Genomic DNA, 25677 nt, shown 5'->3' on the forward strand with positions numbered 1-25677 from the left:
AGTGAAAAACAATAAAACTTGATGATCAAGAGATTAAATAACAATAAAACTTGATTGACGAGTATAATAAATTCAACGCCAATTGTTTCTCTTGTGTTTTTTTCCTTCTAAAATCAACATCACACTAACAAATTGAATATTCAAGTAATCCATTGAATAAAAAGTTATTGAAAAGAAAAATATAAATTCAAAGTTTTGATTACCTTAAAGTACAATCTTTAAGACCATATAATAGTTGGTTTAAACATTCAATAGAAATGGACAGAATGGGAAGTTAGTTTAAACATTCGATAGAAATGGAGAGAATGAGAATTTGAAAGAAAAAAGATTGTAAAGAGACTTAAGTTTTATAACTTTATATGCATTTGGACAGATGGATTGATAGTAAATTTGAAAAACAAGAAAAATCTAGTGACTGAAAGGCAGTTTCGTGTTTCGAACTCAACACCCCAAAGAAAAATGAAGCCAACATTTCCAATGCACTAACAAATGAATTATGATATTTCTTACATTGTTTTGTATTTATATGTTAATTATAGGATATAAAAATTTTTTGGGGGCAATTCTGAAGTGGGGGCCCTAGGTGGGCACCTACTTGGGCTACCCTCAGGGCCGGCCCTGCCTCTGACCGAGTCCTCTTGTTTTGTTCTCCACTCACTTGTGTATTACACTCCTCATTAAGATCCGATGTGCGTGCGTGCACGATCTATAACCTGGCTATATGAAGTCAGCCCTTGAAGCGACAGCAAATCTCGAATGCTCGGTTAGAAACCTCTGATCAACTTCTTCGTCTTCTTGTCCTCAAAGAAAGGCTGTGAGAAGTGGTAAAGTCGAGTAAAGTAGGCCACATACTCAACAACCGTATTTGTGCCTGCTTGACAGTAGCAAACTCCGCCTCGAGCTCTTCTCGAAAGGACTATGGGAAGTACTACTCGTAGAATGCTATCTAAAAATGCTCCTAAGTGATGGATCCCTTAATTGCTACTAACAGATGGGCACTCTGCCACCACTCATAAGCCTCGTCTATCAGCGTGTACGCTGAAAGGTCTACCTGCTCTTTAGATGAGCAACTTAAAACAGTGAAAGCCCTGACTATCTAGTTGATCTAGGACTCAGCTGCTTACAAATCAGTAATACCATCAAATGAAGACAACTTGTGAGTACGAAACTCTCTATACAAAGACTTCTCTATAGGTCGCACAAATGTAAGCCTGAACAAGCTATGTCAAATTCTCAATGGCCTAGAAAGCACCGTCAAGTCTATCATCCCAGGAGCAAAACCCAACTAACCTTGACCCCGTTGGACCACCGTAGATGACGAATCGACACTGGGAAGCTTTAAGCACTTGCCGGTTTCGTGGGTAAAATTGATCATCTTCCGTCTACTTTTGGGCTTTGTGGCAGGTATGAAAGTTGTTCCTCTCTTTGAGATCTTCATTTCTGTGAAATTTGAGAATTTTTAGAAATAGTAGAATTTTGCCGGCGAAAAGTGGCGGCCAGCCACCACGCATGGGTCGAGACTCCACTTGACCTTCCTAGGCTAATTTTGAAGCCCCGATTCCACATTTGACATCCGTTTAGTGAAAATATGATGTTTAATATAGTTTCATAGTTGACCACCTAGTTGGCCATTAAGAGGTCCTTGCATGAATTGACGATCCGATCGTTGGATTGTCACCAAATTTTAATACATTATGTTATGTAATATTTGAGGATATTAGAAGCTTATGGATTAGAAATCTGACGTACGGATCTTCCCAAATTGGATTTGTAAGTTTGTAAAATAAAACATTGACAGCCATTTGAATTGGCAATTGGCGGAGATCCAACCGTTGAATCGTAATGAACCTTTAGTATTATGTTCTAGAAGTTTAATGTGGATCTTTAGAAGTTTCAGATCGGAAATCTGAGATGCGGATATTCCAGATTGAGTTACGTAGGGTTGTGGACCCTACCGTTGATCTTTGACCAAAGGTTGACTTTTGGTCAATGAATCTCAAATCATTCTAGAACGTCCTTGGGATATGTTTTATGTAAACTATGGGTTCTATGGATAAGAGTTCTGAGACCTGACTGAATAATTGTTCTAGGTGAGGATCGTTCGTGATGTCTCGATATTCGTGCTTAGGAGTTATAGCGCAAACCTAAGGTGAATGGGTCTTTTCCCTTCTATAGTGTGTGTGTGTGTGTGTATATATATATATATATATATATATAAGATTGACATCTCCACAAACGTTTATAAATTGAATATTTCATATAATTTCTGTGAATGTTTTGAAGGACTAGTACGAACTACGAATGACTTGATCCCTATTTAGGGTACGTAGGCAGTCTAACGAGATGTTAGATGCGGCCATATAATAAATGAGACTAAATAATTGAGACAATAGCCTTGTTTGGGGAATTGAGCAATGTGAGGGACATTGGTGGAAAATGTGAGATTTAACCTTATGATTTGGTGGTTAAATGTTGGTCATAAATCAATGTGTAAAGAATCAAGAAATTAAAGTAAGGAAACGTAAACTAGTGTCTAGTTGGGCTTATCACCGATAATTATTCCCGAAAATAAATAGTTTGGAAGTGGGGCGTTATAGATTATGCATTTCACGCCATGTTGTGTATGTGTGTGTGTGTGTATATATATATATATTTGGAAACATTATGGTATGGTTGAGTATTAGATTGCATCATGGCATATCCATATGTATATTATCTGCACATAATTATTGTGAATGCTTTGAAGTGCAAAGGTGAACACAGGACACACAGGTAAGTTTAGGTGAGTTTATGATATTAGTTGAAATGTTGGAGTTATGCCATGACTACATTTATGTTTTAGGCAACTCCGACATTGTCGTACGATTGTAATAATAGGCAACTCCGACCTTGTCGTACAGGTTGCCCCTGAGTCGTACATGTTATATTAGATGCAGTTAGAGCTCATAAACTTGCACCCCGATGTTAATGCTCCCGCCCGTGGCCAGGGCACAGTCCTTCACGTGATATTCACCTCCCACACCATATGCTCACCTTGGATCCAAGGTAAGTGCACAGTCCTATCGTACAGACCACAATAGGTGATTCCGACTCGTAGGTGACCCGCGAGTATTCGCACAGTCTTCACGTGATCGTAGCACTTGAGCGTATTTATTTACACCCAGTCTTGTTGTATGAACCACTTTAGGTGGTTCCGACTCATGTGCAGGTATACTTATTGAGCTATTGGATAGCATGTTATTGAGCTATTGGCTAGCATGTTATTAAGTTATTGGCTAGCATATTAATGAGTTATTAGCTAGCATATTGATGAGCTATTGATTTAGCCGTACAGGTCACGTGAGGTGACTCCGGCTAGCATGTTGATGAGCTATTGGCTAGCATGTTGATGAGCTATTGGCTAGCATGTTGATGAGCTATTGATTCAGCCGTACAGGTCCCGTGAGGTAACTTCGGCTAGCATGTTGATGAGCTATTGGCTAGCATGTTAATGAGCTATTGGCTAGCATGTTGATGGTTAGCTAGCATGTTATTGAGCTATTGGCTAGCATGTTGATGAGTTATTGGCTAGCATTTTATTGAGCTATTGGCTAGCATGTTGATGAGCTTTTGGCTAGCATGTTATTGAGCTATTGGCTTTGGCTAGCATGTTGATGAGTTATTGGCTAGCATGTTGATGTGTTATTGGCTAGCATGTTATTGAGCTATTGGCTAGCATGTTGATGAGCTATTGGCTAGCATGTTGATGAACTATTGATGAGCTATTGGCTAGCATGTTGATGAGCTATTGGTTCAGCCGTACAGGCCACAATAGGTGGCTAGCATGTTGATGAGCTATTGGTTTAGCCATACAAGCCACAATAGGTGGATTCGGCTGACATACCATTTCATATTGATTTATTTCACCTGGGTTACTTATTCTTGTTGAGATATTTGACACGGCATAGTTGTGAGATTGTTATTTTGGTTATGGTTTTGAGTTATAGTCACGCCTGTTATTTTCTGGGAAATTATACAGGTGTTACAGCGAGGGGTTACTGCCTTTGGTGATTGAAATTGATTTGAAAAGTTTTGTTTCGCTCACTCACATTTTCTATTTTTGCACCCCTCCAGGTTCTAGCAGCAAAGTTCCGTATCGACGAGGATTCTTGGCACTTTTCAGTATAGATGTCTTCTTATGATGGTATAATCATTATCTTACCTTATTGTACTATACATATGCTTTGTATCACACGTGAAATGGGTCCAGACCCGCTCATCGTGCACTCGTGTACTTAAGCACTTTTAGGTTTTAATTTATTCACATTTTATATACTATCACACTTTATGGCTTCGTCACCTTCCAGGTGTCAGCTAGCACAGCTCGATTCGGGGTCCTAGTGGACATTCCAGGTCAGGGTGTGTCAGTTGGTATTAATACTCCGAAATACATATGACGAACTTAATACAAACGAGGAGGGAAGAAGTGGATGATAACTTTTTTTATTAATAACAATCTCCTTTCCAAAATGGGAATATTTAAATGAATCATATGAGAAGTAATTTTTGCACACATTTTTATTCCTTTTGACATTGAGAGGTAGATTTGATTCTCGCAAAAATAAATTTGAACTAAATTATTATAGTCCGCCCATTTTGAAGCTTTGTTCACTGCCTTTACTCCTTTGTGTAAATAATATTGCATGTATTAAAAAAAGCATTGATTTGAAAACTTTAATGAAAAAGGCTAAGTTTATTTTAACCAAAAACCAAGCTATAACTTTATTTAATAAAAATAAATTAAATATTAATGAAATACCATTAAATTTTAATAAAAATGACAAAGAAACTTAAATTTTAATGAAAATGACACAATTTTAATATATATAAAAAAAAAAAAAAAAGGATCTGACGTGCGTGCCTCTAGGCTGGTTTGGTATTGCTGTGCTTTGAAAGAAAAACTGCTTCTGCTGTGCTGTGAGAATAAGCAGATGTGAAATAAAGCAGCAGAGTGTTTGGTAAACTTTTTTGTAAAAGTGCTTTTGAAAAAAAAAAAAAAGCAGTATTATAGTGTTTGATAAACTTTTATGTAAAACAAATGTGAAAAAAAGCTGGTTTTTCAAAGCTGGGTTTTGCAACTTTGTGTTTTTGGCTTTTTTTCACCCAAAACTGTGAAAAAAAGCTGAAGCTGAATGTTTACCAAACATAAAAAAGCTCCTAGCTTTTTTTTCATAGCCACTTTTTTCAATAATCACCTCAGTACCAAACTAGAGCTCTATCACAGACACTGTTTATGAAACTGAAACACTATTTATGAAACGGAACACTATTTATGAAACTTGACGCTATTTATGAAATTGAACGGTACTACACTATTTATTAGTCAAGTTTCATAAATAGTGCCTAGTTCTTGGTCATGTTTAATAAATAGTGCCTAGTTATTGGGTCCAATTTCATAGATAGTGTCTAATTCTTGGCCATGTTTCATAAATAATGCCTAGTTATTGGGTCCAGTTTCATAAATAGTGTATAGTAATTGGTACAATTTCATCAAGAGTGTCTCTTTCTTGGTCCAGTTTCATAAATAGTGTCTAGTTATTAGTCCACTTTCATAAATAATGCCTAATTCTTGGTCGTGTTGCATAAATAGTGTCTAGTTCTTGGTCAAGTTTCATAAATAATGTATAGTCCAGTTTCATAAATTGTTTCCACTTATTGGTTTAGTTTTAGAAATAGTACCTACTTATTGGTCTAGTTTCATAAGTAGTGTCTTCTTATTGGTCTAGTTTCATAAATAATGTCTACTTATTGGTCAAGTTTTATAAATAATGTCTAATTCTTTGTTCAGTTTTATAAGGTTTGAAGCTTAGACCCTCTTTAGTCCTATAAAAACACCCATTGCGCCAAAAACGATGAACCCAAAAGTGATCATTTAGATCAAAACCTTGAGAAGATTATGTCCTTAGTAATTATATTTAGAAAGTAGTTTTCAATTACCAAATTAAAATTCCCTCATATTTTTTACATACCTACAATAATTAAATGTAACTCTCCATCCAATTTCTTTTGCTTGTGTGTCATCTTGGAGAAATTTTTCCTTATGTTTGTACCATAAGTGGTACAACACATGTTATTATGTAAGTAGTGAGAAATTTTATTTTTTATGTTATTAATTTTTTAACACAAGAATCTCACTACTTGTATAAAGACACATGGTATACCACCCCGTATTCCAGACATATTGAAAAATCTCTTGTCATCTTAACTACTATTGGGAAACAATACCACAAAAATAAAACTAAAACATTTATTAAATTTGAAGTCTTTCTTTTATGTTTTTTTTTTATTCTTTGGCCCTTATCATTAAATAAAGGGAGTTTTAACGAAAAAGCCCACGGAACTGTTCACTTTAACAAAAAACCACATTTTTACACTAAAAAGTCAAACCTGGTACTATTCACTTTGCCCTTTATTTTGTCCTTATCATTAAAACTCAAAGTTTTCAAGCCTTTTTTTATTAGTTTTCCTTTTAAAAAAAGTTAGTTGATGATTTTTGAATAAAATGTAAAGATTTGAAACCATTTTCATTCATTTTTCTTTAATTTTATCCGTTAAGGAGGGGATCTCATCTCTCTCAAAAAATGGGGATTACTTATAGGGCACACTTCGTTCTTTTACATCGATATGAACCGTCTAAGTTTTATGTCTATTCAAAGATCATTCTTGCTAAAAAATCTATTTAATCCAAAATCATATCTCATATACTTCTCATCATGAAACTTCAATATTTCTTATAACACTATGTTCATCAATTTTGAATATCAAAATTAATTTTTTTTAATGATTTTCATTTTGATTAATATTTTTTTGTTTGTCAAACGATAGATTTTATTAGATTAGATGTTAAATTATCTACCGACAAGGTTCAAACCTACATCGTCATGTAAGGGTTCAATATTTTTTCACCACTATGGTAAATGATCACCTTTTTTTTTTTTTTTTAATATTTTTCAAGAATGATCAGTTCAGATCGTTAAGAAGAATGGAGAGTAGGCTCCATAGTTCGTCTCCATTCCTTTTAATAAAGGGAACTTTAACGAAAAGCTCTCTGTACTGTTTACTTTAACGAAAAACCACATTTTTACCCTAAAAAGTTAATCTTGGTATTATTTACTTTACCCTTTATCTTGTCCTTATCGTTAAAACTCAAAGTTTTCAAATCATTTTAATTAGGTTTTTTTTTAAATAGAGAACCTTTATTACGGGATAGACTCAGTCCAAACGACTAAAAAGAAAATGAGTATGCATAATGAGAAATGAGTTTATCACTTTTCTATTGCATAAGCATTTTACTTTTTTGGGGTCGAAGATATAAGAATTTTACGTACGTGAGTCAAGAAACACGACAAAGGATTCGTTTCATCGCGTCAACGACACCATTCTTTCACAAAAGAACTATCAAGTTATTTTCAAGACAAGAAGAAACAATTGAAACCTTGTTTTCTCTTTTTGAACAAAAGTAAAACCTTAATTTTCTTTCTTTTAAAAGTGTGGTATACAAAGTAAACATTCGTGTTGACACATTGGAATGACCAATGTGGTTATCTATGTCGTTTCATGCAATTTATATTAGTTTAAAGTGAAATATCGTTTATTTAAAAAAGAGAAAATTGTAGTAATGACCCCTTAATTCATCAAAATATGCAGATATGATCTTTTTCATCAGCTCTGTCAGAATTTCGTCAAAATGGGTCATGCTAGAAGGTTCATTACTACAATTGGGTTAAGGTTGAGAGATCATTACTCCAATTTGGTTAAAATTAAATGACCATTTCTTTAATTGAATCAAAGATATGGCAAATTGAATACCAAATTAGGATGTCCATTGTGTGATTTAGCCGAACTCCCCTCCCCTTAGTGTAAAAATATCGATGTACCCAAAAAAAGTTGAGGGACTATTGCTACAATTTTTCTCATTTGGTTTTCCTTATTGCCCTTGGTTTAGCTTCACGTGCGTGATACGTGACTTATTTTGATGGAAGTTTTAACAGAGTTGACAAAAAGAACCATAGCTGTACGTTTTGATTAGTTAAGAACTAATGGTCACTTAGTTGAGGAACCATCACTTTAATTAGGTTAAACTTGATGAATTATTACTACAATTTACTTTTTAAATAATAAAATATAGTTTGAATTAATAAGCAAGCTTTGATATTCAAATGGGCCTGTATCCATTTTTCTGGCCCAATTTCAGATCAACTTGTTTCCTTTCCTTCGTTACATAGAATCCAAAAGGAAATTGATTTCTTTCATCAATTGGATGATGTTGAAGTCAGCTATATTTGTAGAGTTGGAACCTTGATGATCTACACGGCCATTGAAAAGCGAAAGCTGGTTATGAACAAATTCAATTCAATTTTTATCAATTATTCCCATCAATCCAGATTCAATCACAGAGGACTGACCCGTTTCCTCCGCAGCACTGTGGATTCAACGGAGTCTAAGTTTCACTCCAATTTACTTCTCAATGAGCTGTCTAAATCCGGCCGAGTCGATGAGGCCCGCCAGATGTTCGATAAAATGCCGAGCAGGGATGAGTTTTCTTGGAACACTATGATAGCTGCTTATGCCAACTCAGGAAGACTCGCTGAAGCAAAACAACTCTTTGATGCGACCCCAAGTAAAAACTCCATCACATGGTCATCATTGATATCTGGGTACTGCCGAAATGAGAGCGAAAGTGAAGCTTTCGAGTTGTTTTGGCGAATGCAGTTCGAGGGGCACAAGCCCAGCCAGTACACATTGGGCAGTGTTCTGAGGTTGTGTTCAACATTGGGTTTGCTCCAGAGAGGTGCGCTTGTTCATGGTTATATGACAAAGACCCAATTTGACAATAATATTTTCGTTGTCACGGGTTTGGTGGACATGTATGCAAAGTGCAAGCGCATATCAGAAGCTGAGTATCTCTTTGTGACTCTGCCTGATAGGAAAAACCACGTTTTGTGGACTGTCATGCTTACTGGGTACTCTCAGAATGGTGATGGGTTTAAGGCAATGAAGTTTTTCCGAGACATGCGAGCAGAAGGGGTTGAATCCAATCATTTTACGTTCCCTAGTGTATTGACAGCTTCTGCGTCAGTCTTAGCACATAGTTTCGGTGCTCAGGTGCATGGATGTGTTGTTCAGAGTGGTCTCGGGGCTAATGTGTTTGTCCAAAGTTCCTTGGTTGACATGTATGTCAAATGTGGAGACCTTAATAGTGCAAAGAAGGCATTGAGAAGCATGGAGGTTGACGATGTTGTTTCTTGGAACTCCATGATTGTGGGTTGTGTAAAACAGGGATTCGCAGAAGAAGCTTTGTCCTTGTTTAAAGATATGCGTTCGAGAGAAATGAAGATTGATCATTTTACGTATCCATCTGTTCTAAACTCCTTTGCTGCGATGAAGGACATGAAAAATGCAATGTCTATCCATTGTTTGATAATCAAGACTGGTTTTGACGTTTATCAACTTGTGGGAAATGCTCTCGTTGATATGTATGCTAAGCAGGGGAACATAGATGCTGCGGTTGAGGTGTTTAAGTGTATGTCAAACAAGGATGTTATCTCATGGACCTCCCTGATCACAGGCTATGTACATAATGGCTCTCATGAAAAAGCACTTAGATTGTTCTGTGAGATGAGAACTGCAGGGATCTATCCCGACCAGTTTGTAATTGCCAGCGCTTTGAGTGCCTGTGCCGAACTGACAGTTCTGGAATTTGGCCAACAAATTCATGCAAACTTTATTAAGTCCGGCCTTCAAGCCTCCTTATCAGTAGATAATTCCTTTGTAGCAATGTATGCAAAATGCGGGTGCATAGAAGACGCCAATAGAGTTTTCGACTCTATGCAAGTTCAAGATGTGATTACTTGGACGGCTTTGATAGTTGGTTATGCCCAGAATGGTAGAGGAAAGGAGTCCCTAAAGTTTTATGATCAAATGATTTTAGCTGGCGCAGAACCGGACTTCATTACCTTTATCGGCTTAATATTTGCTTGTAGCCATGCTGGTCTTCTGGAAAAAGGTCAGTACTACTTTGAATCGATGAGTAGGGTTTATGGAATACAACCAGGTCCAGAGCACTATGCATGCATGATTGACCTCTTGGGGCGCTCAGGGAAGCTTAATGAGGCCGAAGCATTAGTTAATAAAATGGCTGTGGAACCAGATGGAACTGTATGGAAGGCACTGCTTGCTGCATGTAGAGTACACGGAAACATAGAACTTGGAGAGCGGGCAGCAACAAACCTTTTCAAATTAGAACCTCTAAATGCTGTGCCTTATGTTCAGTTATCTAACATGTATTCTGCGGCTTCTAGATGGGAAGATGCTGCAAGAATCCGAAGATTGATGAAATCAAAGGGAATTCTTAAGGAGCCTGGATGCAGCTGGATTGAGACGAACAGCCAAGTGCATACCTTTATGTCTGAAGATAGAAGCCATTCGAGGACGGCTGAAATATATTCAAAGGTTGATGAGATCATGATGTTGATCAAGGAAGCTGGATACGTGCCAGATATGAATTTTGCGCTTCATGACATGGATAAAGAGGGTAAAGAGCTTGGCCTAGCGTATCACAGTGAGAAGTTGGCTGTTGCTTTTGGGCTTCTCACCACACCACCAGGGGCACCAATCCGAATTTTTAAGAATCTCCGGGTTTGTGGAGATTGCCATACTGCAATGAAATTTATATCAAAGGTCTATCTTCGGCATATTATATTAAGAGATTCAAACTGTTTTCATCATTTCAAAGAAGGGAACTGCTCTTGTGATGATTACTGGTAGAAGATTCGTCTGTTAACTCCAAATGGCTCGTTCTTGGTGCTCTTTCTAAAGCCGGTCCACTTGCAACACTTCAAAGGTTAGGTTCCATCGACACCCTCAATCCTGTTACGATCAAATGAACATCGACTTAAATGGTAATATAAACTTTCCCTTCTCTCATACTCTGTGATGTCACTTTTCTGTAAGCATCTTAAATCTGCTGAAAGCCAAGTTCTCAGTAATTTAGGTTATAGTTGAGTATCTTTTTTAGTACTACTTCAAAGCATGCTATTACATTACCGTTCATGCACATTCGGTAGGGTATTTCAGATTATGCTGGTGAATCTTCACTGAGGTCTATCCATGATACACTGCAACCCATTTTATGATGTGTAGCACAAACAACCGTTTTGGTAGGTCTATCTGAGAAATGCTGCTTCACGGACGACTGATTGCGTTTATTTGGCAGTTGCTGTGGGAGTTCGAGTCGTGTACCTTGAAAGTGACTTGCAGCTCCTAATATCAAAGTTTAGCGAACGTCAATGTCATCTCCGTACTGAGACGCAGGTTCTTCGGAAGGAAATATATGGAAGGTGTATAATGTTAAATGAGACTTGAGTTTAGTTTCAGAGGGTGTTTCAAGCGTGACGTTTTTAGCTCGAAGATTAGTAGAACGAAAATCCACTCAAAGATTTGAATCTCTGTAATAGTGGAACAGCAGACAATGAGAACCTGATTTCATCTAAATGATCCCATTTAGTCTCTCCACATTACTCATAAAACACTATATGTGACAACATGATTTAGCATTCACATGTAAAAGCTCTTCTTTCACAGTCAAGGTATACGACATACATCGCGAAAATTTGGTCTTGGAATCTTAGCCGAAGCAATCCCCACAAACACCCACCTGAAAATTCCACCCGCAAAATCTATTCGATGGAATAGCCTGCCACTTCATCTCCGGTGCGTACTTTCATTACTGAACTGAAAGGATCGAGAGACAGCAGACCCTAGGGGTGCAAGGCAGCATGGCTCATCTGAGCATCCAAGCAATCAAAACGGCATTTACATCGTGAACTTATGTGACCCCCTCAGGTTCGTGCATCAATTCCTAGCATGCTCAGGGATTAGACGATGTCGGAGTTCAGTGGGTGCTCCAGCCAATTCTGCAGGGCAATCGTCATCAAGTTAAAGACTGGAGGCGACAACAACGAAAACCAGACCATAGAATGGTGAAATATCTTACCTTGAGCTGTGAAATTGAACAAAGGAGGCAATGCTCGTCCATTAGGCAAACTCATGTTCGGGTCTCTCAAATCATCAAAGAAGGGGTGTGCACAAGCCTCCAACTAAAAACCAGGAAACAATTTGGCTTTAGACTTGTCCATATCACATACTTTAATCATAATTTATCAAAAGTAAGTTCATTTTCTTACAGTGGTACAACGTAGATTTGGTGAGTACTGGAGCAGCCTTGACACAAGATCCACTGCTTCTGGGGGCATTCGCTTGTGAAATATCTGAAGATAACAATCACAATAAGATTTCGGCTGAACAAATACATCCAATTGACCATAAATACTGAATTAAAATATTGAACATACCTTGTGCCACGGGTGAGCTTTGATCTGAGGAAACTTGAACTCTGTGTAATTGGGATTCATGCACTTTATTTCTTCTCTGGTTGGTGTCCCAAGAATCTAGAATAATACCCAAAAGAAAGATGAGAACACAAAATAGCACAAATATCACCACCATGACAAGAAACGAATGGTTTACATCTACTGTACCTTTATAATCTCCACCAGCTGATCAACACCACTCTCCCCGGGAAACAGTGGCTGTAATGATATCAGAAATAGTCATGAGATTCTGGAAAAATAAAACAAACCAAACTCATACAAGTTAAACAAGAATCTGACGTGCTATTCACGTACCTCTCCAAGAAGAAGCTCAGCAAATACACAACCAACAGACCACATATCAATTGCAGTGGTATATTCTGTAGCCCCAAATATAAGTTCTGGTGCCCTATAATAGCGTGAACAAATATATGATATGTTGGCTTCACCAGGCACCTAAAAATGAGGAAATTAAAGAAGTCATCAGTTCCAAGACCTTCATGAATTCCAAATATCATCAAAGCACCTCCAGATTCACAGAATACGAAACATACCAACATCTTCGCACTCCCAAAATCACATATCTTCAGCTGATGCGTGTGGGGATTGACCTGCACATGCATCAAACCCTCAGCAGCATTACAATGACTGAAGATACAATCTCAGATCAATTAAAGTCGGACAGCTATGAATGAGAAAACTAATTCTTGTTCATACTTGATCAACACTAAGATTAAATTGATATAAACTGTAAGAAATCTTACCAGCAAATTTTGTGGCTTAATGTCACGATGGCACACACCAACAACATGGTGCAAGTAATTTAATGCACGACAAATCTACAAAAAAGAAAATAATTCAGTTTATTATTACATAATAGGAATAAAAAAACCTGACAACCCACTAATGAAAAGGCAGTGGAGGAAATAGACACAACAACAACAAAGCCTTTTCCCACTAAGTGGAGGAAATAGACGGATTCCAAAATCACCTGGTATGTATATAACTGCACATAAATAATGGGAATATGTTGGTTCATCCTGATATAATGCTTTGAGACCCGGTAAACAGTTTCAGATATATACTCGAGGACAAGATTGAGGTACAGCTCGTCCTTGTCAGTAGTTGAAAAGAAACAGTGCTTCAATTGAACAACGTTAGGATGGTCAAGAAAGCGCATAATTTGAAGTTCTCTGTTTTTATATCTTTTATCCTGCAACACCTTTTTTATTGCAACTGCTTCACCTGTTTCCAGACACTTAGCCTGCACAATAAATTATAGTAAGCAAGGTAACAAATGACGTCGAGATCTGTATCAGTGGAAAACGGAACCAAAGAAACCTAAATAATGAACAAATGTAAATAATTCTAAGTACCTGAAAGACAACTCCAAACGAACCAGTGCCAACTACACGCTCTGCCATGTAAGAGATAGTCTGTAACCAAAAATGAAAAATTAGTCAATCCAGCAGAAAATGAGGTCATGCAGAAAGAAGTTCCGAAAAAAAAAAAGAAACAAAAAAAAACAAGAATAACATGAGGACTTCCTAGGAGACAACATAAGAAATGCAGAATTACTAAGCACACCTGTTTAGGTTGTCCATTTCGACCACCTACTGTCGTTGCAATTATATGACCTGTTTCTGTTCCATTACCATTTATAATAGTTTCTTCCATATCCTGCACAGGGCAAGTTTACACAATTTACCCAGTAACCGATATTCACTTGTTTAAAACATGTCTTTTTCACATGAGAGTTAATAAAGACACATATATGGAGGAAAAAAGGATCACAGAAAAAAAAATCAACGCCTGCCAACAAAAAAAAATACCTTGTCATCATGGTGGTTGGCCTTCTCATCTCTAATTTTCATTTCATGCACTTCTTTGGGAAGCTGATCGTTACTAGATTTGTCTTCTTTGGTCTCGGTCTTACCTACTGAAGATACACTGGATGTGCTCGCAGCAGTTTCCAGTGACGTTGAAGCCATATGCTGCTCTAGACCAGTGGAACTTCCCTCAACAGTATTTGACTGTTTATTAGCCTTCTTCTCAGTTTCTTGATCCACCTTTGCTCTTTTTGTGGTAGAATCAATTCCCTAAAATGAAAAAAGAAATAAATTTAACTTTGCTAAATATAGATTCAAACGGAAAAAAAGAACTGCGCATCCAAATTACCAAATTGTGAAGAAGAAAAAAAATTCCACTCAGCCTTCATTGTGTCATTAACTATTAGCATAATTGCATAGATAACCAATGATCGTTTCATCACAACAAAATTAGGAAAGTACTAAAGACGTAAACATTAACATAAACACAGAAGATTTATATTCCAGAAGAGGTATAAAAAAAAATAAAAAAAATACCCACAGCTAACTTGGCACATTAAAAGCCATGCAAAACCATATGCAGTACATATGAGGCAAGACACGTTAATTTGCATCTCAAAAATCAATAGAGTATACACATTGTGATATACTTCAGTTGGACATTGTCCTGGAAATAAGAAGAAATCCAATATACCTGTCTAAAATAACAATTTGACTCATTGATGTGCAAACCCAAAGAGCCACGGCATTCATGAGGTAGAAAATCATTCTCGTCCAACTTTATACTTTATATACATATATGTACATACACATATCTATCTAATATCCAAATACAAAGTAGGCATTACATGTGATGGCTCATACAAGAACCGAAAGTAGTAATTTGTTCCATCAGTTATCCCCCAAGATGCTCTTTCAAAAAACACTACTATCTGTGGTAACACAAACAAAATCCGACGCTCGCAATTAATTACAATAGAAATGCATCATGAAAATGCTATGCCAATCAAAACTAGCAGCCAACATTGAACAGCGAGCCATATACAAAAGTAACAAAGAAAACCAATTAAAATTCCATTTCAACTTGGATCAACTATATGCATAAGATTGAACATCCACTCACCCCTTGGGCGAAAAAATAAAAGTCTCTTTTAATAATATATAAAATACAAATGTTAATCAACTTCACTCAAATGATCCTTCAAATCCACATAATTACACACACCTATATACTTTCAAGTCATATACTTCCCAAATTATAAATAAACAAACACAAATCCTCCACCATGTTTTTCTACATCGACTAAATCTTACCAGACGCGAGCTTCTGAAATCGAAATTTGAAATATCACAAAACCAAACCGCCCTAAGTCAAAACATTCAACATTATTGCTTTATTTTCCTCCATTTCCAAACTACCAGAAACAAGCTCAAATCCTCCAAACCAAAACTAGAAATCAAATACACACAAAAACTCAAACTTACAGGGTCCGACGAAACTGAGGTCCGTCCCGAAGCAATGCTCTTGAGCCGGCGCATCATATTCATCTTTGTTCGTTGTTCTGATTCAACAACCCAAAAACCCTAACTTGAATTTCCTCCCAATGAACAAGAAGAGAGAGAAATGCCAAGCTTTCTCTCTCCTCTCCTCCTTCTCTCTCGCTCCTCCCCTGATTCAAATCAAACACTGCAAATCCCCCAAAAGAGAAGAATCAAAGGAAAAGAAAGGAAGAAAAAAACCACAAACTCCCTTTCTTCCCTATCCCTCTCTCTCTCTACAATTGTTTTTGTAGTCTTCTCTCTCTAGAATTTATCTCTCTGTCTGTTAGCTGTTTTTTTTTTTTTTACTTTTTATTTGGGAATTTTGATTCTGCGGTCAAACTTGGACAGAAGAAAATCATTCATTCCAGCCTTACACCATTTCTTTATTGTACCTTGGTCAAAGGTTAAATTCCAGCCGTTGATCGGATATGATGGGGGATCAGACGGCGCGAATTTGCGGATTTTCCAGATAGAGGGGAGATTTTGAAACGGAATATTCGGGTGAGAGTGCCTTTTTGACTGGTCATTGGACGGTTTGTCTTGCAATCAAGTTTTTAGGAGGCAGGTTGTCTGCCTTTCCCATTCATTTCTATTTGTACGGTTATGGTTAAATCACGTTAACATTTTATATTCCTATTACTTTTTATCTTATTGTCTCTATTAAAAAATGAATAAAAAATATTGACGTGATTTAACCATGACCGCACAAAATAAGAGGGGACGGGAAGGGTACCCAAACAGAAGGGCAGACAATCTGCCTCCAAAGGCTGAGACATTTTCTATTTCGACTTAATTAATTGTGCTGGCCCGAATGCCGAACAAATCGATCTATTTTATGAAATGTAATTTTTAAAACTTTAAAAAAAAATTGGAAATTGATGTTTTGAATTGGACAATGGAGTAAAAATAAAGGCATTGCCAAGAAAGATATTGAGTAAAAATAGAGGGAATGGAAAAAATTATTGAAAGATTGTTTTTGTTGTAAAACTAGATTATGAGATGTAATGAGATGTTTGTTTTGGCAATGATTGTGGTCATTTGAAGGGAAGGGGGCTGTTGGTGTAATGATTAATGAGAAATTCAGTAAAATTTGTAATTTTTTTGTCTAGGAAATTAGAATCCCCCAACTAATTTTTCACTTTTTTTAATTAAATATCTGTTACTTTTTATGATTTGACGAAGATGTTTTAATCAATTGTTACCTCATCAAATTTTTATTCCATGATCAAAGAGTGACGTCACAACTTACCTGTTCAACTATCATGTCTCGATTTCGAGACAATGACCGAAAAACACTAACAATTCAATAGTGTAGTAGCTTTTCCTCTTGTTTCATCATGGTTGCATCTTACCTCTGTGTTAAACTACCTATGTACCCTAAGATAGGATCAAACCATTTGTGTTCACCCTTTTTTTAAATTATGAGATTTCTCATGATACTTCCTAGCAGAAAAACACAAAAGTTCCATAAGCACTCAATGGAACTGAATGAGCATAAATCACTAGATTCCAGATTACATAATGAAATCATATGACAAGCAGGATTGTCATTTCGTCATCCACATACATCACAATGTTTTACAACACAATTTTACAATCACAACAAATAATCGATTCAATGATCCAACGATACACAATATTAACATTTAACTACTTAATCAACCAACAATACAAGTATCCTTTCATGAAATTTAATAAAGTAAATCTCTATATTTCCCTACATGGATTTCAAGCAATATCATAACCCTAATTTACAAACAAATGTCTACCATCAATATTTCTATTCACAAGTATGTAGGGTTTAGGGCTAGCTCAACAGACTCGACCAAGAGCTAGGATTCTGGAGCACTCAAATGGAATCTCACTAGGAAGTGGTCACCTGTCACAGATTTATCAAGCACAACCACTCCTTACAACCCTAGGGAGGCAATGATCAGCTATCGTGATACACCAAGCATAATCACCCCTACAATGCGTATGGGCCCCCATCGGGATATACCAAGTAGGACCATTGACATAATATAATCGTGTATATAGTGATCACCCCTTGCAGATATACCAAGTATGATCACCTTTAAAATACGTATGATCTTCATCAGATATACCAAGCAGAACCATAGGCATGCATCAAATGGTGTGGTCCCTCAATGCTGATTAACCAAGTAGGACCACCCATAAGCATCATGTAACCAAGTAGGTAATGACCCCCAATGTGAATTAACCAAGCAGGGTCGCCCTAGAATGTGTATAGTTCTCCAATGCGGATTAACCAAGCAGAACCATAAACATGTACCCAATACTATGGTCCCCCAATGCAATTAATTAAGCAGGATCGCATGTGGGGACAAGGTAACCAAATAGGCAATGACCCCCAATGCGGATTAACCAAAAAAAAACCACCAATGTACTACATTGTTACATGTTTTAGTTATATGATTGATGCGAAATATATAAGCATACAAATTAAAACCCTCTTTTGACAATTGTAGTATATGAATAAGTAGGGATCGTTCTAGACCGGGGATTAGGAGGGATTGCTAAATCACTTGAAAACTGACTCAAAAACGTAAAACAAAGGTTAAAACACTAAACTAGACTCAAAGAATGCAAAACTAAACAATAAAACACTAAAACAGCACCAAAACACTCAAAACTACCTTAAAAACACAATCTGGGCAGTTTTGAGCACTTACACTAATTTGGACGAATTTGGGTGATAAATTGAATCAAAACACTTAGAAACACAAACTAAGACACTTTCTAACTAAATTGAACACTAAAGTAAAGGGGGATTTAGTTTTGACGAAATTAAATAAAGTGCACAGATTGTAATAAAGACAGATTGTAAATACGAATTTGATGAAAATATGGATGGAAAACTAGCTAGAAGGTTCTTCTCCTCACATGTCACACTTGCATACAAGATGATTTTCAGTTGGTCTTTCGATGAATCATGAAACTCAACACCCCGGGTTAATTAGGTTCGCTTAAATTAACCTTCAAGTTCTCCTTAAGTTAATGAATTGGATGGGACAGCGCATACAACAATTCAAAACATTCTCCAAAAGTCCATTACGTGAAAAGCACAATAAAGATACAATCAAGATCATTAAGCAACATGAAAACTATAAGTGTTGACGAGACATTCGTTACTATGATGAGCATGAAACTAGTGCCAAGAATTCATTTAACGCAATCGTTTATAAGCGACCTCCACTACTTGTGAATATAAGTTTGTAACTATTAGGTGAAACTTACTTATATTCTAGCATCATATTCATGCATGAAAACTAAGCGTGCACTCTCAATAAACATACACAAATAAGTTATCAATCAAGCAGTTAAACAAATTGAATCCACAACTCATGAAATTCCAACCGAAGGTAATCAATTTATATTGCAAGCATAAACATGGTTTTGAATCACCCCCTAGCTAACTAGGGATTTAGCCTTTCATGTTCACAGAAAGAGAAACAAAATTGAAATTAAACATAGAGAACAAAAGATTGATTACACTTAAAACGCCCAATGATTCCACTTGAATTTCTGCACGTTTAACTCCTCTTTCTTCTTCTCCTTGCTGCGGCAGAGAGGTTTTTGGGGATTTTTGGTTGTGATTTTGGTTTTTAAATGGGTTTATGGGGATATGGTGGTGCGGTAGAGAGGTGGGATGATGTATGGAGGTGTGGATGGATGATTTAAAGTGGCTGCAATGGTGGGAAGGTTGCGGCAGAGAAGGGAGAAGTGGCTGCAATGGATGGGAGTTGCAGCAGAGATGGATTTAGGGTGATGGTGGATGTGGCTTAAGAATGGAATGATGAAAGAATGAATGAAAAAGAGGATCCCTAGGGTGCGGCTAGGCTTAGAATATATAGGGTTTCAGAAATTAAAACCCTAGCTTAATTTTATTAACTAAAATTAAGTCAAAGGCTGCTAGAATTAGGAAATCAAATCAGAAATTAAAAAGGGATTGGCTGCAAGGTGCGGCTAGAGTTTTATTTAGAGAGGGGCATGTGTTTAAGTGCATAAAATGGGACAAAAATGCCCCCCCTTGCACGGCAAGGGAATGAGAGAAAGGGAAAGGCCACGACAAGGGTTGTAAGGAGGTCTAGGGCCTTTGTTTTGTGTCCTAAAGTGCATACAAGGCCTTCAAAGTGGCTGAAAAATAAGGACTTTTAAGATTAGGAAAGGTTACCAAAATGGGAAACCTAGGCTTAACTTTCCTACTTCAAGTAGGAATCCTTGTTGAAGTAGGAATCCTCGTTGAAGTAGGAATCCATCTTTCTTCAAGTCTTCAACTCATTCATTCCTCTTTTGCTCCAAAAGACTCTAATTTGCATCTTCTTGCACACTTTGGCTTTATAATCTGAAAATACACAAAAGTGACTTTAAACACTAAAATAACTAAGGAAACACAACATAAATGCACGAGAACAAGCTAATTGAGTCACATGAATATGCTCCTATCAATGATCACACATCATGCATCATGCATCCTACATCATACATCATACATCATACAACATACATCAATTCAACATGAATCGCAATTGTAAGCACAAACATTATCAATGTCATATGACTAACCAAAAGTCTTGTCATACATACATATAAGTTCTACATAATACTTCTAATATGGTTCCATGCTCATATTTTCATACTAGTCACACATATCCATCATTTAGAAGTTCAATAATTACGTAAATTTTAGTAAGGTGCCACTGGCATGCAAATTGAAGCACAGATCCCTCATGATGGCTCACTGACCAAGATAGGCTCACTGGGCTTTATTGGATATTTAGTAATGTTAATTTCAGTATTTAAGAACGATTCGGAACATTTTGACCAAAAGTCAACCCTCGATCAATGTGGTCAACAGTATGATCAACAACCTTCGTAATCCATACGTCAGATTTTTTATCCGTAAATTCTCAAGACCCCAAAATATTACGTATAACCACATACTTTAATTTTGTGACAATCCAACGGTTGACTCTTCATCTACTACAAAGGGCACGTGGCAGATCTTTATTGAACCAGGTTCAGACAATGGAATCTCATCTAACAGATATCAGAAATGGATTCACGGTATCAAATTTAACTTAGGGAGACAAAGTCGGATCACTGGCCATGTGACACCGCCATCGCTGGATGTTGGTCAACCCTAAAATACACAAAAATTATATCACAATGTAGATCTCAGCACGAGGATAAGAAGTTATACTTGTACTAGAGGCCAGATGAGGGCGGAAGCCGAAGAAATTTGTTGAAAAAGCTCCAGGTGGCCAGAAAACACACGGGCTTGCCGCGTCTCCGATATTGCACCAATAGAGGATCAGAAGGTAGGGTCTTGCTCCTGAGATAAAGGGCTTCTCAGAAGTGGTGGTGGTTACTAGTGTCGTCAACAGAACGACGAGTCGCCGGTGCATAATGGCAGTGATTCACAACCTTTGCGTCAGAGTCCATGATGGTAGTTACTGGAGAAATTGAGGGGTGAGTTATGCTTATGGTGATGAAGGGAGTCGAATTGTAGTGGTGATCACAGTCGTAGTCATCAAAAATGCTAGAAACGGCGATAAAAAAAATCCTTAGCGAGCTGGGTTAGTTCATCGAGTCAAGTGGTATCTAGGTTAACCCACGACTTGGGTTTCCCCAAATTAGAAATGTTGCTCTAGCAAGCAAGGCTGGAGCTTTCCAAATATATCGGGTCTTATTGACAAAAATGCCCCTTTCTTTAGGGTCTTGTAATTCCTAAGTTAAAACTTTGTTTCATGAATGATTTTTGCCTACGTGTTTATGGGATCGAGTTGTACCCGAAAATATTACGAGTGACCCATAAAGGTCTATGGCTTTTATTCACTACTTATAGAAAATCAAACTTTCTAACAAACTACAATTGTAAAATTAATGAAAATACAAATAAAAATTAATTCCTGTAACTATGAAATAGGAAATTGAATAGTAAAATCTGAGAACGGGGTTTCACATAGCAAGTCACAACTAATTATTAATGCTAGAGAGAATAACATGCTTATTTATTATTGGTGGCATATCATTTAGTTTGTAAATTTAGTCAGCCTAACATTACTCTTACCCAAAATTTAGGAATTTTATTTTTGTGATTTTTTTAATTAAGAATTAACTTAAACAATTTCTCATTATTAGTAACAAAATGAGAGAGATAACTTCCAATTAAATGCGTCGATGTTGTTTTACAGTTGTAAAGCCTAGTCTTAAGTGTTTGGCTTTCCTTGTCAAATATTGAATTTGTGTACCACATGCTTAATTTAGTTTTAGACTATATTCTCTGGTTATGGGCTGCTGCTGTTGGGATTAAATGTTCAAGGATGTGGCTCACTTCACTTCAAAAGGTTTGGTCATGCATGTGCATTTCACGTCTATATTCTTTGTGCATTTTGTTTAGTGTTGTTGTCTAGTATTGCTCATTGCTTTCCAGCTGGCTAGGCACGCAAATTAAGAGCTGCCTATATGGGATTCTTGACAGCTTTCTTTTGATGGTCAGATCTCAGCCCTTAATCTTTTTTGATCAGTTTGTAGTACAACAAGTGTTCTTAGTTGGTGAGAAAAACAAACTGATACTTTTGGGGTTAAAATCCCTAGCTAGGGTTTCTTTTCATTTGGGGTTTTTGTTGGTGCATATTGTTTAGAGGGAGAAGTTAGAGAGAAATAGAGCATTTAGGCTTCCACCTTATTCCTCCTCCTTATTTATGAAACCCTAGTTGCAAAACCAAGTTCATGCATTACACACCGAATTATTGTATATTTGGGTTGCATTCTTTTAAGGTTTTGCCTTAAATTCTTGGTTTGGTTTTAAGCTTTAAATATGTTTTTAGACCAAGCTTTTGGATTCAAGTTAGATTCTTCTTTCAACTATTTGACTGGAGAATCTGACTGGTCGTTTGAATCTAGATTTTATATGCATATCATAACATCATATCATTTCATGAATTGAGTTGGTATTGGTGCCACAAGATGAAGAGCTCATGACGAGCTGCCGCTTTGTGAAGACCAAATAAGTTCATCTCGTGTAAGGAAAGGTTGCACAAAGGTAAGCTACCTCGTAGATAGTGATCTAGGAATTGATTTTGTGTGGTCTTCGTATGACCATTGTTTACACTAGTGGATTAGACTCAGTGGAGAATCCCTTGTTTTTAAACCCAGAGGTGGGTTTTTTCAACCAAAAACATCTTGTGTTCAAAATTATTTATATTGTGTCACACATCTCACATACACATACATACACATACATGGTACACATATCTCTTGAACATTTAAATGGTATGTGCTCATAGTCACGCTCACTTGACACATTAATAACTTGCAATGAACTGAGGCCTTGCTGACTAGGACAGTTTTTGGGAATTGAAATTGGTGATTGAATATTTGATTTATTGACTAACAAATATATCTTAGTTGATTAGCGTGCTTGACTAGTCAATCCAGAGGATTATAATTTTTATATATAGGATATTCCACTTGGTACCAATTTTAACAGTCATGCTCCTCATTTTGAGGACCTGTGAGGACCAAATGCATATTAACCACAAGTTTATCTTAGTTTAGATCCAACAGGAATGCTCTCCTAAGGTCCGCTTTTTGAGGACCTGTGAGGACCTCTTTTATATTAACCATAAGATTAATCTAACGGTCCAAAAAACTGATGAGTCTATATAATCCTTTTACACCTAAACTAAATCAAAACACGCCAAAAATTAAAAATAGGTTCACGCTCAAATTTTCGATAATTGCAGGTTAAAGGAGAGCAACATGACTTCAAATTTCACAAGGTCCTAGGAAAATTGAAATTCTCTTTAGTTACGAAAATGTACTTTCTGCAGTGAATTGTAAGACTTAGAAGCAACTTCAGTGATTTGGCAAATAAGATACAAGCGAATTGTACGATTGGAACCAACTAAATTAGTGCTATTATGCCAAAGAGATAATTGTAAATTTACTATAAAGCACTTAACATGTATACCAGCAATATGTGGTGTTTCATTTGGTAAACATGTTCGGTCATGAGAAGCTTCGGCATTGTGTATGCTTGATCTATGAAATATAAACTTGATATATAAGTATACATGAACTACAATGTTATGCAATGATTGACCAAGCATAAGTTAATTAAAAATCAGAATTATACATACTAATTAAAAGCAAATAAATATTACCTGTCTTCTGATACTGATGTGAGAATTATACGCACACAAATTAAACCCTCTTTTTATCAATTGTAGTGAAGAATGTAAGTAGGGATCGTTCTGGACCGGGGATTAGGAGGGATTGTTAATCACTTGGATTTGACTCAAAAACGTAAAAACACAATATAAAACACCAAACTAGACCCAAAGAATGCAAAACTAAAGTTTAAAACACTAAGACAAACCAAAAGACTCAAAACAGCAAGAAAACACTCAAAACTGCCTTAAAACTACTTTCTGAGCAGTTTTGAGCACTAGAGAAGAATTTGGACGAAAATAGTTATAACTTGACTCAAGATACTTTAAAAACACAAACTAAATTGATTTCTAACTAATTTGACACTCCAAGTAAAGGGGGATTTTGATTTTGACGAATTTGAAAACAAAACTTAAAACTTTGTAAAACGAACAGATTTTAAAACGAATTTGGATTTAATGAATGGAATGAAGGCTAGCTAAGGGGTTCATCTCCACACATGCCATACTTGCACACAAAACGATTTCTAATTGCTTTTCAATAAACCATGAATTCTCAACGCCCCAGATTAACCGTGAATTGCACTAATTAACCCTCAGATTTTCCTAACGTTATTGAATTGGATGATTGCATACGACAACCCAAAGCATTCCCCACAAGTTCCCTACATGAATTGCATAATAGAGATACAAGCAAGAATCATTAAGTTCTTTGAAAACCATAAGCATTGACGAAGCACTCGTTACTATGAATTGCATGAAACTTATGCCAAGAATTTACTTAACGCAATTGAGATCATCAACTTTTACTACTTGTGAATATAAGTTTGTAACGATTGGGTGAAACTTCCTTATATCCTAGCATTAGATTTACGCATGATAATTAAGCGTGCACTCTCAACCAACACACACAAATCAGTTTAATTCAAATAGATAAGTGAATTGAATTCACAACTTATGAAACGCAATTAGAGGTAATCAAATCATATAGCAAGCATGATCATGGTTTCGAATCCCCCCCTAGCCAAGGGGGGTTTAGTTCCTCATACGTACAAGACAAAGAGAAGTAAATTTAACCATTGAAATCAAAGGAGAGGAAACACCTAAAAACTCCAGCAACTCGAACTTGAATTGCATGAACATCCAAGCCCTCTTCTCCTCCTCTTTGTTGCGGCACAAGGTCTAAGGACAGGTTTTGGGTGGTATTTGTATGGAGGAATGGATGTGTGATGGTAGGGTAGTGTTTAGGAGGGATGGGGAGTGCGGCAAGGTGGGAAAATATGGAGAATGGTGAAGGATGGTTGCGGCAAAGGGTTGGGAATGTATTTCTGGCGAATTTCTGAATGTGGAGGAGTGAATGATGCTCAATTGGTGCGGCAAGGGGGTCTATTTATAGTGCAAAATCCCTCTCAATCAGCAAGGAAAAGGACTAAGTCTTTGAAGATGACAAGGAAATCAAAACCCATCAGGAATAGGCCATCTAGAAGGTAGGAAACCCCAAAGGAAAAGGAATAGAGGCGCCAGATTTTTAGGGTTCTAGAAACAAAGTGTTTTGTGGCAGAAAATTGGCACTTCTAGAAGGATTTGGGGCGCCACCTTTGTAGGAGATAAGATAAGGTTTCTAGAATCATGATTTAAGTGCCAGATTTGTAGGGAAAAAGAGATAAGGGTGCGGCACCTTCTTAGGGATAATGTTAG

The 25677-nt window shown here is 36.7% G+C and overlaps 2 protein-coding genes across 2 annotated transcripts; one reads left to right on the forward strand and one right to left on the reverse strand.

Moving 5' to 3' along the window:
- The first annotated feature begins 8310 nt into the window (after positions 1 to 8310).
- On the forward strand, positions 8311 to 11335 carry LOC137734859 (pentatricopeptide repeat-containing protein At2g03880, mitochondrial). Its single transcript, XM_068474166.1, has one exon. The coding sequence runs from the start codon at positions 8341 to 8343 to the stop codon at positions 10804 to 10806; it is 2466 nt and encodes an 821-aa protein (XP_068330267.1). The 5' UTR covers positions 8311 to 8340; the 3' UTR covers positions 10807 to 11335.
- Positions 11336 to 11535: 200 nt separating this feature from the next.
- Positions 11536 to 16029, reverse strand: LOC137734860 (shaggy-related protein kinase theta-like). The gene is made up of 13 exons (XM_068474168.1): positions 15725 to 16029; positions 14243 to 14509; positions 13998 to 14090; positions 13787 to 13846; positions 13402 to 13674; positions 13175 to 13249; positions 12965 to 13021; positions 12726 to 12866; positions 12579 to 12629; positions 12393 to 12488; positions 12225 to 12308; positions 12035 to 12137; positions 11536 to 11954 (listed from the first exon to the last, which is right to left on the reverse strand). The coding sequence occupies exons 1-13, from the start codon at positions 15785 to 15787 to the stop codon at positions 11893 to 11895; spliced, it is 1425 nt and encodes a 474-aa protein (XP_068330269.1). The 5' UTR covers positions 15788 to 16029; the 3' UTR covers positions 11536 to 11892.
- Between the last annotated feature and the right edge of the window lie 9648 nt (positions 16030 to 25677).

The sequence above is a fragment of the Pyrus communis genome, chromosome 5 (genome assembly GCF_963583255.1).
Source record: "Pyrus communis chromosome 5, drPyrComm1.1, whole genome shotgun sequence".
Taxonomy (NCBI): domain Eukaryota; kingdom Viridiplantae; phylum Streptophyta; class Magnoliopsida; order Rosales; family Rosaceae; genus Pyrus; species Pyrus communis.